Source organism: Podospora bellae-mahoneyi, chromosome 6 (genome assembly GCF_035222275.1).
Source record: "Podospora bellae-mahoneyi strain CBS 112042 chromosome 6, whole genome shotgun sequence".
Lineage (NCBI taxonomy): Eukaryota > Fungi > Ascomycota > Sordariomycetes > Sordariales > Podosporaceae > Podospora > Podospora bellae-mahoneyi.
In genome coordinates this window covers 1,185,846-1,197,959 of record NC_085885.1, presented here as the reverse complement: position 1 = coordinate 1,197,959, position 12,114 = coordinate 1,185,846, and the positions used below count along the sequence as shown (strand labels likewise).

At 53.3% G+C, this 12,114-nt stretch overlaps 4 protein-coding genes across 4 annotated transcripts; 1 reads left to right on the top strand and 3 right to left on the bottom strand.

Moving 5' to 3' along the window:
- Positions 1 to 491: 491 nt before the first annotated feature.
- Positions 492 to 2,302, bottom strand: QC761_606010 (uncharacterized protein; the record flags this gene model as incomplete). Its single annotated transcript, XM_062881048.1, has 2 exons — positions 1,440 to 2,302; positions 492 to 1,339 (listed from the first exon to the last, which is right to left on the bottom strand). The coding sequence occupies exons 1-2, from the start codon at positions 1,633 to 1,635 to the stop codon at positions 492 to 494; spliced, it is 1,044 nt and encodes a 347-aa protein (XP_062729300.1). The 5' UTR covers positions 1,636 to 2,302.
- A 639-nt stretch (positions 2,303 to 2,941) lies between these two features.
- AFG2 (AAA+-type ATPase) lies at positions 2,942 to 5,746 on the bottom strand (the record flags this gene model as incomplete). The annotated part of the gene is made up of 2 exons (XM_062872964.1): positions 5,517 to 5,746; positions 2,942 to 5,277 (listed from the first exon to the last, which is right to left on the bottom strand). The coding sequence occupies exons 1-2, from the start codon at positions 5,575 to 5,577 to the stop codon at positions 2,942 to 2,944; spliced, it is 2,397 nt and encodes a 798-aa protein (XP_062729299.1). The 5' UTR covers positions 5,578 to 5,746.
- QC761_0090770 (uncharacterized protein) lies at positions 5,615 to 7,189 on the top strand. Its single transcript, XM_062872963.1, has 2 exons — positions 5,615 to 6,250; positions 6,304 to 7,189. The coding sequence occupies exons 1-2, from the start codon at positions 5,788 to 5,790 to the stop codon at positions 6,513 to 6,515; spliced, it is 675 nt and encodes a 224-aa protein (XP_062729298.1). The 5' UTR covers positions 5,615 to 5,787; the 3' UTR covers positions 6,516 to 7,189.
- Positions 7,190 to 7,316: 127 nt separating this feature from the next.
- Positions 7,317 to 11,876, bottom strand: NTE1 (phosphatidylcholine and lysophosphatidylcholine phospholipase; the record flags this gene model as incomplete). The annotated part of the gene is made up of 1 exon (XM_062881047.1): positions 7,317 to 11,876. One exon carries the CDS (start codon positions 11,874 to 11,876, stop codon positions 7,317 to 7,319), a length of 4,560 nt encoding a protein of 1,519 aa, XP_062729297.1.
- Positions 11,877 to 12,114: the final 238 nt, after the last annotated feature.

Sequence of the window (12,114 nt, the reverse complement as noted above, 5' to 3'; positions counted from 1 at the left end):
TCTCTTGCTGGTGGGAGTCTTTTGATCAAACGCTCTTGCTACCGGATGAATTTACAGAAACAGAAATGAGGATATAATTCGAACGGTCAAAGAACTCGAAAACCAGATATCCATCCTCGCCATGCAATCGTGTGTGCTCGTTAATACACATAATACGCTAGGTAGTATATCCATCCCATGAATTTCCCAATTTCTGGCTTGTTGGTGTCTGCTAAAAGAAATCAAGATAACAACAAAGAAAGAAAAAAAAATGCTATGCCATGCCAGAACAAAAAATATATGAAAAAAAAAAGTCTCAAAACAGTGAGAAGAGAGGAGGAAAAAAAAAAGTCCAAAACAAATGTAACGCTGCCCCATCGATGCCATTGTTGCTCATATGCTTAATGTGTGTAAGTGCCAGACCTTCCTTCCTCCTCCTTGGGTATCATATCCTCCCCCCCCCTCCTTGTCCCTCTCCCCCTCCCTTCCCTTCCTCCCGACCACACTCCAAACTAACAGCACCTCCCCCCCCTCTGCCCATCAACATACTGCCCCTGGCCTTGATCCCCCGTCCCCAACCCTGGCGTGCTGAACCCCGGACTAAACAACCAACTCCTCCTATCCCTTCCCACCCTAAAACTCCCCCCACTATTCCCCCCTACTCCAAACCTAGCATCAAAATACCCCCCCTGCCCCCCTCCATCCTGATCATCCGTCCCCGCCGTAGCAGCTACACTTGAGAAAAAAGGCGTCTCCGGCCCCATATACCCGCCACCATCCAACCTCCCCCCACTAGCAGCCAACAAATCAGCCCTCATCTTCCTGTCCCTCTCCACCAGCTTCCTCGTCACGACCCTAAAAACCTCCTCTACCCCCTCCCCGCTCTCGGCAGAAATCTCATGACAGGCATCCCACCCCACCTCCTGGCCCCAAAACCCAGAAGACCGTTTCGAGCTTGGAGATTTCGGTCCAGGGTCGGTGGACGATATAGCCGAAAACAACCCGCTCGATCTCGGGTTCGACGACGAAGCCGCTGGTTCAGAAGAAGACGGTGCAAAGGGTAAGGGAAGGGTGGCGGACGGAGGGGGGGTTGATCCCCTTCCCGGCGCGAGATTCTCCGCCACATAGGCGATACACCTCTCAAACGGAACCTGTCTCTTCGAAGGGTCCTTCGCGACAATATCCGCCTTTGTCCCGACCACGTGGAGGATGATGTCAGAAGGTAAGTTGCGGCGGAGCTCGGTGAGCCAGAGGGACATTTCGTGGAAGGAGGACGAGTCGGTTATAGAGTAGCAGAGGATGCAGGCGTTTGCGCCGCGGTAGTAGAGGCGGGAGATGGAGCGGAAGCGTTCTTGGCCGGCTGTATGGACGGGAGGGAAAAGAGGTTAGTTAGTGATTTGGGATAAGGGAGAGGAGGGGGGAGAACGAAGGGAAGAGGAGGGGGGGGGGACGCAACGTACCGGTGTCCCATATTTGCAGACGGACGAGGGTGTCGGTGTCTGTGTCTACTACCCTCTTCGTCATGAACGATGCCCCGACGGTGGAGGTTGTTTTGGCTGGGTCGAAGGCGCCTTTGCAGTACCGGGTTACGAGGGAGGTTTTGCCTACACCTTGGGAGCCGAGGATGACGATTTTGGCTTCGAGGGCGGACGACATTTTTTGGTGACGGTGTCGCACCGTGTGTTTTTTGGATGATTATTTTGGTATGATGATTTGGTATTATTATCGAGGTCGGGGAAGGTTGGGTTATGGTAGTTCAGATGGGTTTGTCTGTTTGTGTAGACACACGAGTAACAGACCACCACCTGTTTCGTTTCAGTCTGTTTGCTCGTCTGGGGAACAACGAGGCTGGGCTAGAGGGAGGGAGGAAACAACAGGAACAGGATGGGGGTGTGTCGTGTCCTACGTCGCGCGCGCGCTGCCGATATGTTGAATATTACGACTGATTTCTTTTTGCCTTTTGTTGCGCGCGGTCTTGGTCACAAAATAGTTTTGCGACAGGGGCAAAATGAGAATGCGACACACACAGGCAACGAAACAGACAACCGTTCGCAAGGGATAAGCTGCGGCGGCGGGTGTAAAACAAAAAAAATAGAGAAGGCTGAACCGCGAGTGGGCTGCGGGGAAAGAAGGGGGAGAGGGAAAAAAAGACGTTGTCAACATTCAGTCAGTCGTTCGGAGTGCCAGCGCCAGTGAATAACCTAGGTAGCGTAACCAAAAAAAAAATTAAAAAAAAAATACTATTTTGTGTTTCTTGTTGCTCCCACAGTGCTTCAAGTCGCACTTCACACGCTATCTTTGTTCCCTTCCCTTTTGGCTGGCTCGTGACTGCTTCTCTGATGGCGACCTTGGGATTGTCTGCTCCCCGTGATGAGAAATGGTGGGTTACTTGACGTCACTTCGGCACTCAGTTGGGGGACCCCGGGGGGGCGGGGGGGGAGGGGGCTGTGGAGAGGCAAAAAGTCCCCTAAAATGGCGGGGGTTTGTCGCTAAATTTATCCCATGTCAGTCATTGTCTTGGAATCCAAGTGGCATTCTGATAGGGGAAATAAACCGCGAGAGGACTAGTCTGTCTGTGTTTAACACCACCGACGGTCCCTCCGGTCTGTTGCTGGTTTGTGCTAGGTGAGGGCATTTCTTGCATTGCCCAATGAGTGTGCTGGAATGGTTCCCAAGAGAGCTGTTTAAAACTTGGCTAGTCAGAACGCCTTCAATGATAGTCAAGGGGCATGTTCACACATATGGTAGGTCTCTTGACATTTCAAGAAGACCTATAAAAATAGTAAAAAGGCAGATCAATATTAATCAAACCACATATTTCGGTTCTAAAAAGCACAATAAAATGGCAAAAAGGCCTATTTTGATAGTACGAATGCCTACTTGGATACCAAGAAGGCCTGTTTACATACCAAAAAGGCCTATGTAGATAGTACCTACGCCTAATTCACAAAATTCCAGGCCTTCAAACCTTCCCAAACTGCCTCTCCCAGTCTTCAAACCCCTTGATCATCTCCCGTGTGATCTGCTTCTTTTGGTTCCTAATAGCATGCTCCAGATCACCCATCCGTATTCCCACGTCCGTACCTCCCTCCTTGATGAACCGATCGTAAGCCGCCACTCCTGCTGCCGCGCAGATACCCTTGATCTCTGCACCGGAATAGCCCTCCGTATCCTCAACCAACTTGTCGATATCTACGTCGTCGTTCATCTTCCTCTTGGCACCGACCTTGGTAAAGATGGCACGGCGTGCCTCCTGGTCTGGCGGTGAGACGTAAATCAGTTCGTCGAATCGACCTGGGCGAAGCAACGCCGGGTCAAGAGCATGGGGACGGTTGGTCGCTGCCAGGACGACGACGCCGTGGAGGGCTTCAAAACCGTCCATCTCGTTTAATAACGTCGTCAAAACGTTGACACCGCCGCTGGAACCGTTTGATTTGGAAGATGAAGACGAGAAACCAGAGCGCTGGCCGGCGATGCTGTCGATTTCATCAAAGAAGATCATGCTGGGGGCAACCTCGCGGGCACGCTGGAACAATCGGCGGACGGCTCGCTCAGATTCACCAACGTACATGTTCAGCAGCTCGGCACCCTTGACAGCGAAGAAGTTGAGGCCGGATTCGGTAGCCATGGCTTGAGCCGCCATGGTCTTGGAACAACCTGGAGGTCCATACAGCAGGAAGCCCTTCGGGGGACGGTCGAAGAATTGCGCGAGGACCTCGGGGGGTTCCAAGGACAAACGGACGGCGCGGCGGAGGGACTGTTTGACGAGAGATTGGCCGGCGATGTCGTCCCAGTGGATCGGGGGCGGCTTGAGGTTGATATCGTGCATCAGGGAAGGGCGGACAAGCCGGAGCGCATTGTGATAGTCGGCGGGAATGAGGGTGGCGGGCGCCGAAGCGGGAGCAGATTCGTCCTCTTCGGCTTCGGGTGGAGGAGAAAGAAGGCGAAGTTGGTCAGGGGTGGGCGCAGAAACCGTAAGTGTCGATAGATGACGGGTTGTACCGATCAAGCAGGCTTCGTCTGCCAGCCGCCTCAAGTCCTTGCCATTGTAGGCGTGAGTGCTTGCACTCAGTTGGCTGAGAAGCTCCTCCTCTTGGTCTGGTGGAACACAGAGATCCAACGATGAGAGAATCTCACGGCGACCCTCTACGTCTGGCATGGGAAGGTAAATCTCAGAAGTGAACCGACCGGGGTCTTTGAGGTCTTCGGGTATGTCGGACGTATAATCCAAGCAGGTGGCCACCACGAGCACCTGGGGGGCCTCTCCCTTCGTCGATTTCTCTGCCGCCAGGCCGTCCAACAAATCACAGAGGGCGAGAATGACGGCATCTCGGTTGCTGCGGTCCTTGTCAATCAGCCTCTCGAGCTGGTCGATCAGGATGATACTTGGTTGCTGAAGCTTTGCTGTCTGAAAAGTCTCCTGAATCTCGCCGAGTTTGTCCTTGAACTTGATACGGAAAACTGTTCCCCAGCCTGTGTGGGCTAGACTGTTGAGGAGCATTGTCTTCCCAGTGCCGTGGCCACCATGGATGACGATGCCTGGGAACGTGAAGCTCTTCTTGATGCCTCCAAAGGTGAAGGCTCGCAGCAGGTCGTTGAGCTTCTTGAGGGGTGCGTCCAGACCATTGATACCCCGTACTTCGAGTTTCCTCTCCAAAGGTTTGACTGGTCCCTCGCCAGTCTCGTTCGTGCGCGCCGCTGTCCCAACAACCAGCCGGGTTTTCCTGTCGATATAGCGTGCGTTACCAGTAGGCCTCCCATTGACCGAGGTGACAATGAAAGAACGTTTTGGGCCCCGGACGTAGAGGTCCTTGATGGTCCAGCCGGTATGTACATGTTCGATTTGTGAGAGACGCCCTGCGATAAGAACAATCCAGCCTGGGAGATCTTCGGGGAAAATGGGGTCTGGTAGCGAACCATCTTCGCTCGGCTTTTGCTCGACGATGACCTCATCGGCGTCTGGGAGAGCTCCGCCAAGCGCAGTGATGCGCACTTGCTCGCCAAGGTTGAAGCCGCAGGCAGTCCGAAAATCGTCGTACATTTGTGTGACGGCTTTATCCAGCTTTTCGGGGGCCTTCCACAGAGTGGCCTCACGCCTCACAGCATTTAGCTCATGGATCCTTTCGATACAGACAGCCTTGCCACCGTCTTTTGAGCCCGTTAATTCGATCAGAGCCTCCTCGTTGACATAGATCCGAGAAGGTTGTCGCTTCTGTAGACGCTTGTCGGCGTCGGTGTTGACGTGTAGCTTCCGGATTCGGAAGTCTAAACTCTTCATTTTGACGTCTCGAATGATCTCTTGAAGGTGTCAAAGCGATAGTCGAAGGCGTATTGGAGATGATTCTAGGCCTGTCAAATATAGTTCAAGGCCTGTCAAAGATAATATAAGGCCTATTGAAGATAATTTAAGGCCTATTGATGTGTTTTGAGCGCCTATTGAGTATTTTGAGAGGCGTACGCGAGATATCTGAAGGTCCAAGTTAGTAATTTTGACACCTGAAAGAAATTTGCAACATGCGCAAATTTGTGATGCTTACCTGTCGGAAGAAATAGTTTGGGAATAATGAGGCTTGTATCTGGGGCGCTCGTGAGCCACATAACGCTTCATAAACTAATTACGCTTTTTCCAAAAACCTAGAATTTGGAATATTTCTCAGGAAAGAGCGACCTGCCGGCGCCGGCTCGGAAGGCGTTCCCGGCGCCGTGGGTGGGGCCGTGTCTTGGCACAGTTTTCACAACCACCTCTCACTCACACCCACTCGCTCACACTTATTCGACAGTTCACAACTCTATAAGCCATCTCACAAAATGCCACCAAAACGACTGCAAATACTGCAGCCACTCACCTCCCAACCATGGCAACTCACAGCAGTAGCCCGTCGCCATTTCGCATCCTCATCAGAACCCAAAACCAATCACCAAAAAAGAACCAAACCCTCCCTCTACAACCGGCTCTTCCCCAAAGCCTCCACCCCCCAACCATCCAAAGCCTCACCCTTAGGCAACACCACCACCGCCACCGCCGCCCAAAACGATGACCCCGAACCACCCCGAATATCCCTCCACGACGACCAAGAACTCGGCGAATGGCTAAAGCAGCTCCAGTCCACCTTCGCCGATGACAGCACCACCACCACCACCACTGACAAAGACCCCAACGCCCCAACAGTCCTCATCCTCTCCGCCCCCCGAGACCTCCTAGAATCAGACTTCTACCGCGTCTCCCCCTCAGGCCAACACGTCCAAGGCTGGACCAGCGGTCCCGACAAAGGTTCCCTCTCCCCTCCCCTTCTTGCCCCCAAAAAGACTAACCGCCTGCTATAGTAATCCAACACCGTACCCCCCACCACCTCTCCCCAACCGAAATCTTCTACCTCTTCTTCCCCTCCCGCCCCTCAGCCCTATCTTACCTCTCCCTCCTCAAAACCCAACACTCCCTCTCCCGCTCCGCCCTCCCCTCCTATCTCTCCTCCCCCCTCCCCCCACCCCCCAATCCATACCTCACTCCCTCATCCCCCCTCACATCCCGACCATAACCTCCTCCATCCACCCCTTGTCAAGCCTTCAAACCTCCTTCCTAACCAGCACCCTCCCAAAGACCAACCAAGCCCGTCTACTACCAATCCCCCAACCCTTTTCCGATGTCCCTCAACAGGCAACAGGGAATTTCATCCTCCTCCGCCTGAGCAACGGCAAGCTCACACCCCGGTATCTATCCCATCTGATCCAAAACGACGGCGCACCCTGGGGGATACTCCCCAAAACCAGGAAAAAGGGCGCCATCACACCGCTGAGGGCGACGATGAGCTATGTAGGATTGCCAGAGTCGCAAAATGATAATTCTACCGGGGAGACAGGGGATAAGAAGAAAAAGGGGGAAGAAATCAAGGTGTATTCCCGTTTCTTGATCGGCTTTGATCACCCCTCCGAAGCGAAACGTTTCGCGAGGTGTTGGCATAAAAAGGAGGTGGTCGACCAGGTCCGGGAGCAGAGGATGGTTTGTAATACTACTGTTTTGTGGTGATTTTTCATACTCGGGGGTTGGATCGATTGTGGGAGTGGAATAACCAACACCATGTAAAAATAAAAATAAAAAGCGAGTAATAATCATGGCTGGAAGTTTTGGAAAAAAAATTCTTTCTCGTTAGACTCTTTGTAAAAAACATGTATATAAATACCAAATACCAACAACACCAAACATGCATGCCCCTTTTTACACCTCCCCAAAAACAAAAACGCTAATCTACACCCCCATCCCTCGCTAACCAAAAAATAAATAAATCAACAAATAAAAAAACAAAAATAATAAAAAATAAAAAATTCCAAAAAAAAAAAAATCAGATACTATTCCTCCTCGGCGCCATAGTCCTCCTCAACCCCGCCTTCCCTCCCCCATCCCCCCTCTCCTTCCCCCCATTCCCATCCTCCCCAATCAACGGCAACACCCCCTTCTCCCTCAACTCCTTCAGATACCCCCGTCCATACTCATACCCAACCTCATAAATCTCGTTAAACTTCCCAAAGTCCAACGTCCCATACTCATCGATCGGCGGCCTCATGTAGAAGCACCCCGGCATCGTCTTCGCCCTCTCCAACGCATCCACACTGCTCACATACGCCAACCTCGCCTGGATCTCCGCCAGCGTGGGCGGGTTGGGCACATTGCTCAGCGGGTTCCACCTGTTAAAAAACGCCCACACCCCGGACAAAGTGTCACCAAACTGCTGCGGCGTGTTGTCGTCCAGCGCGCCCACGTCGACGGCAAAGATGACGTCGGAACCGAGCGATTTCATGTGCGAGACGGTGAGGTTGTCGATGTACCCTCCGTCGAGGAGCATGCTCCCTTCGTCGCAAAGGGGAGGGAGCAAACCCGCGAGGGACATGGATGCGCGGACATATCGCCATGCGTAACCGCTCGTGTGGAACTCGGCGCGGGATTTGGAAATGTTCGTCGTGTTGCAGTAGTATTCCAGCCAGAAGTCTTCGATTTGGGTTTTGGCAAAGGCTTTGTAAATCCCGCGGTTGAATTCGTGGCCGGTGGTGTACGAGGCAGAGGGGTAGGTCAAGTCGAGGGCGAAACGCCAGATGCTTGCCATGCGACCGGCAAACTTCTTTGCAAGGCCGTATATCGGTACCATGTTGGCGTGCTGGGCGTAGAGGGCGCCGATGAAAGCACCGATGGAGGTGCCTCCAATGATATCGATGGGAATACCGGCTTCTTCCATGGCGCGAATGACGCCGATTTGAGCAATGCCACGGGCTCCGCCGCCGCCAAGAACCAGACCGACAGACTTCCCGCAGAGGCGACGGGCGAGACGGTGGAAGTCGCCTTTGTAAGGCGCGTCAGGCATGTAGCTATGGCGAACACGGCGGGAGGTGAACTTTTGAATCTCGGCTTGGATGTTTTGAACTGTTTGTTTAAGGGTTCGTTTGGCTCCAGTGTGCATTGGCGGCAGTGTGGGACTGTAGGCCATCTGGATGTGGAAGTGGCCACCGTTAATCCATGGCCGGTTCTTGAGCCAAGCTCTGGTAAGACCTGGGTTAGAATACCGCTCAGGATGCAGCAAGACCAAGATCTTGCGGGCAGTGGCCTTGAGACCCAGCATGAAATGCTCATAGTCCCCTATCTCCGGCGATCCCTCAGCCACCCCGACTAACAACACGCAATCGGCCTGAGAGATGCAGGTCTGCGTCCACGGAGTATTAGGGTTGGTGTCCGCAATGTAGATCACCAGCCCGTACTTTTCCTCCAAGTCCGCAAGATATTGGCTAAGCTTGAGCTTTCCAATCTTGGCAAAGGCGTGTTTGCCCAGATGGTTGAGCACCGCGACGTGGTTCAACAACGTAGCCCCGTTGGGAACGCCAACTTGTTGCAGAGCACTGAGCAACTTGTGTCCAAAGTCCACAACGGGAACGCCCGAAGTTACTGGCAGGATAGCAACCGTCCTCAGGTTGAGTGTCGATGAGATCCTGATGGTTGATATCCTGCTGCCCGAATCCTTAGGGCTCAACATCTTGGTGGGGTCGTCGATCAGCGCTCTCATGCGGGATGCAATGATCTTGGAAATCTTAATCGTGATGTTGGGGTGTTCCTGTGCCAGACTGTTGAACAGAGTGCGTGGAAACTTGACAAGCTCAGTTTCACGAATGGCCTGTAAAGTTCCTGAGCGGCTCGACTCTGTGAGAACCTCGAGCTCACCGATACTCTCGCCTTGACCATACTCGGCCTTGACATTGCTGCCACCGTCCTCTCGCTGCTCTACTAGCCTGAGACGTCCATTTAGCACAATGTAGATGGCTTCGCTCTCTTCTTTCTCGTTGAAAATCACCTGTCCGGCATTGACATGAACCCACTCCAACGCAAAGTCAATGTGCAGAATGAGGCGAGGAAGTAGGTTTGTCAGTCTCTTGGCCATGGTCAACAACACAATGGGATATCGGTCCACAATCTTCTCAATCGACGTCAGCGGCAGGAAGCCGACATAGACATCAGTTTTGGCGACAACGTCGATGAATGATCTGTAGGACGAAATCGTCCCGATATAGCCTGCCAGCCCGCCAGGCTTGATCAGCGCCACACTCCGTCGTCCCGTCTTTTTCTTGCGTGCGTTCCTAAAGTGGCCATCCTTTGCTCCGGGTATCGACGAGTGTCTCTGGTGGGGTGCACAGAGTGATTCGTAACTATCCATAGCATGCAGCGACGTGCTCCCTGACGAGTGGATAATATCCGAGTGCGCATCCTCCGTCTGGGTGCAGACATCGAGGAAGCCATCGACAACATAGTAAAGTCCAGGATTCCGCTCGCCTTGCTCCACTAGTACCGAACCCTTGGGGAAGAAGACGATTTCCACTTCGTCTCTCATTTCTTGTGCTAGAACAGTGGGGTTGACTGGAACAGCAGAAAATCCTGTAGAAGCTACCGACTCTGTATCGCCATCAGCAGATGCCCCCACGCCGCCCATGAGACCAAATGCCCCAGTAGTAAAGACGGCTTTCTGGCGGCGCCCATCAAGCGATACTAGCCGTGGAGACGCCTGAACAGAATCCGTGTCCTTGACTGTCCCATTATTAGCCAAGCCCAGGGCTTTGAACATGCACTCCAGGATGGACTCTCTGAAGAGATTATCTTCATCGACTGATTCCCGTTTGGCTATGGACACATGGGGGTTCCTCAGCGTATTGAAAGGGTTGGGAGTCCGCTGGGCAAGGGGAGACATGGCTTCCCGTGGGACATGCAGGTCAAACTGAGGTGAGGTGGCCGAGAGAGTGGGAGCTCGGTGGTGATGGCCACCACTTCTGGCTGCCTGCATGTCTCCCAAGAGGTCCCCGGGGCTGGGGCCCTCACCCGAACCAACAAGCAATCGGTGTCTTTGCTTTGCGAAGGCTTGCAGCACGGCGTCTTTCCGCAAGGTAGATTGAGACTGGCGGCGACGGCCAGCTCCGGCATTGTGGAGAGCGATCCCCTTACCAACTTCTTCCTCGCCTAGCCGCTCCCTCTCCTTCTTGAATTTCTCCTTGAGTCTGTCCAGCGCGTCGCCCCGTAAGTGGTTTGGGAGCTCACGTGTCGTGTACTTGAGCATGTTGCGCTCAATCTGCATGACCTCCGCAGTCAGACCCAAGTAGTTGTACGCAGTGGCGAGCGTGACTCTCTGGAATCGCGACAGTATCACATGGACAATGTGTGAGGTTGCCTTGGGATAGATGCGGATTAGACGTCTAAAGGCACTGGCGGGAATGATGGCTATGGTTGTGTCCACCGTCGCCCTCGCAATGATGTCTGGATGAGCAGAGCTGGTTGCTGCCCGCTTCGGGATTGGTCTCTTTGGCCTGCTGGCCGTGCCTGTGTCAAGGCTGATTGGCGGAACATGGGGCAGTGTATCAACAGAGACAGGAGTCTCGGGTGTAATGACAGATTCTGGTAGGTTCTCTATTGAGCTCGTCGCAGAATCATGCCTTTGAGGTGTCCCTGGCTGTGTCACTGGTTGTGACATGGGCGCCAGACGTGGACGTACTACTCCCAGTCCTGCACTCGGCGGATAGCCTGCGCTCGGCGGATACCCAGCAAACAGACCAGGTCCAGGCACCTCGTCTTCTGGAGACCTCAGGGGTACATCTTCGGTGAATAGAGACATAATGGAGAAAATCGATGACATGGGCGCACCATTGCGAACCTCGGTCAAAAGCTGGTAACGCTGCTGCCCAGGAATCGAATGCTCATCGTCGCTTGAACTCAACCCGTCCACAGCGCTGATATGTGGGCTATGAGCAAACGAACGGTTCTCCCCTGACTTAACAAAGATCTCCACCAGCCCATTCACCACCAGACAGAACCCCTCCTCTTCCTCCAGATTCAAAGTTTCTCCAGCTATGAGTGTCCTAGTTTGGACGCTTCGGGTGAGCTCATGGTAGACAGAAGCCTCCAGATAGCCAAAGATCTTGATAGCGCTGATGAACTGGTCCAGATAGGTGGCCAAGGCAGCCTTCGCATCCTCCTCCCTGGTGTTTGAGAATATTTCGATGCTCGGCTGCTTGCGTTGGGGTTCTGGCGGCAATCTCTCATACGAAGTGAGATAGTGATAGCGGACAAAGTAGGCCATGCCCAAGGCAATAGCAGCTATAATGAGCATGAGCGTTGTTGCGTTCATGGTGACGGTCCAGCTCTTGGAGAACAGGTTGTTGTAAAGCAGCGTCGGGACCGATATGGTGGCCAGCTTGATGACATAGTAGAGTATTGCTGACAGGAGCTGCAAAACCCAGATGAGGACCTTTGTGAACATGCCCAGCCAAGATGACGAGCCGTGGATGTTTGCTACATCGCTGGCCGTGGCTACGGCAGAGGACAAAGCACCGGAGCCCGCAGCGGCAGCAACCGCCACGGTTGTACTAAGCTCCGTCATGGCGATTCGGGCGTGCTTGGTGCTGATGGTAGCTTTTGAGACGAGAAACGGTCACCCGGAAAGTTATCGGGTATTGTTGGGAAGGACGCGTGACTTTGAAATATCATATCGGATTCGTTCCTCGGCTGTTGCTCATGACCAGACAGGAAGCAGGAGGAGGTATCAATAATCCAATGAAAGACAGTCAGCAACCCCCAAACTGAACCTGAACGCCACAAGAGCAACAAACGGATTGTGA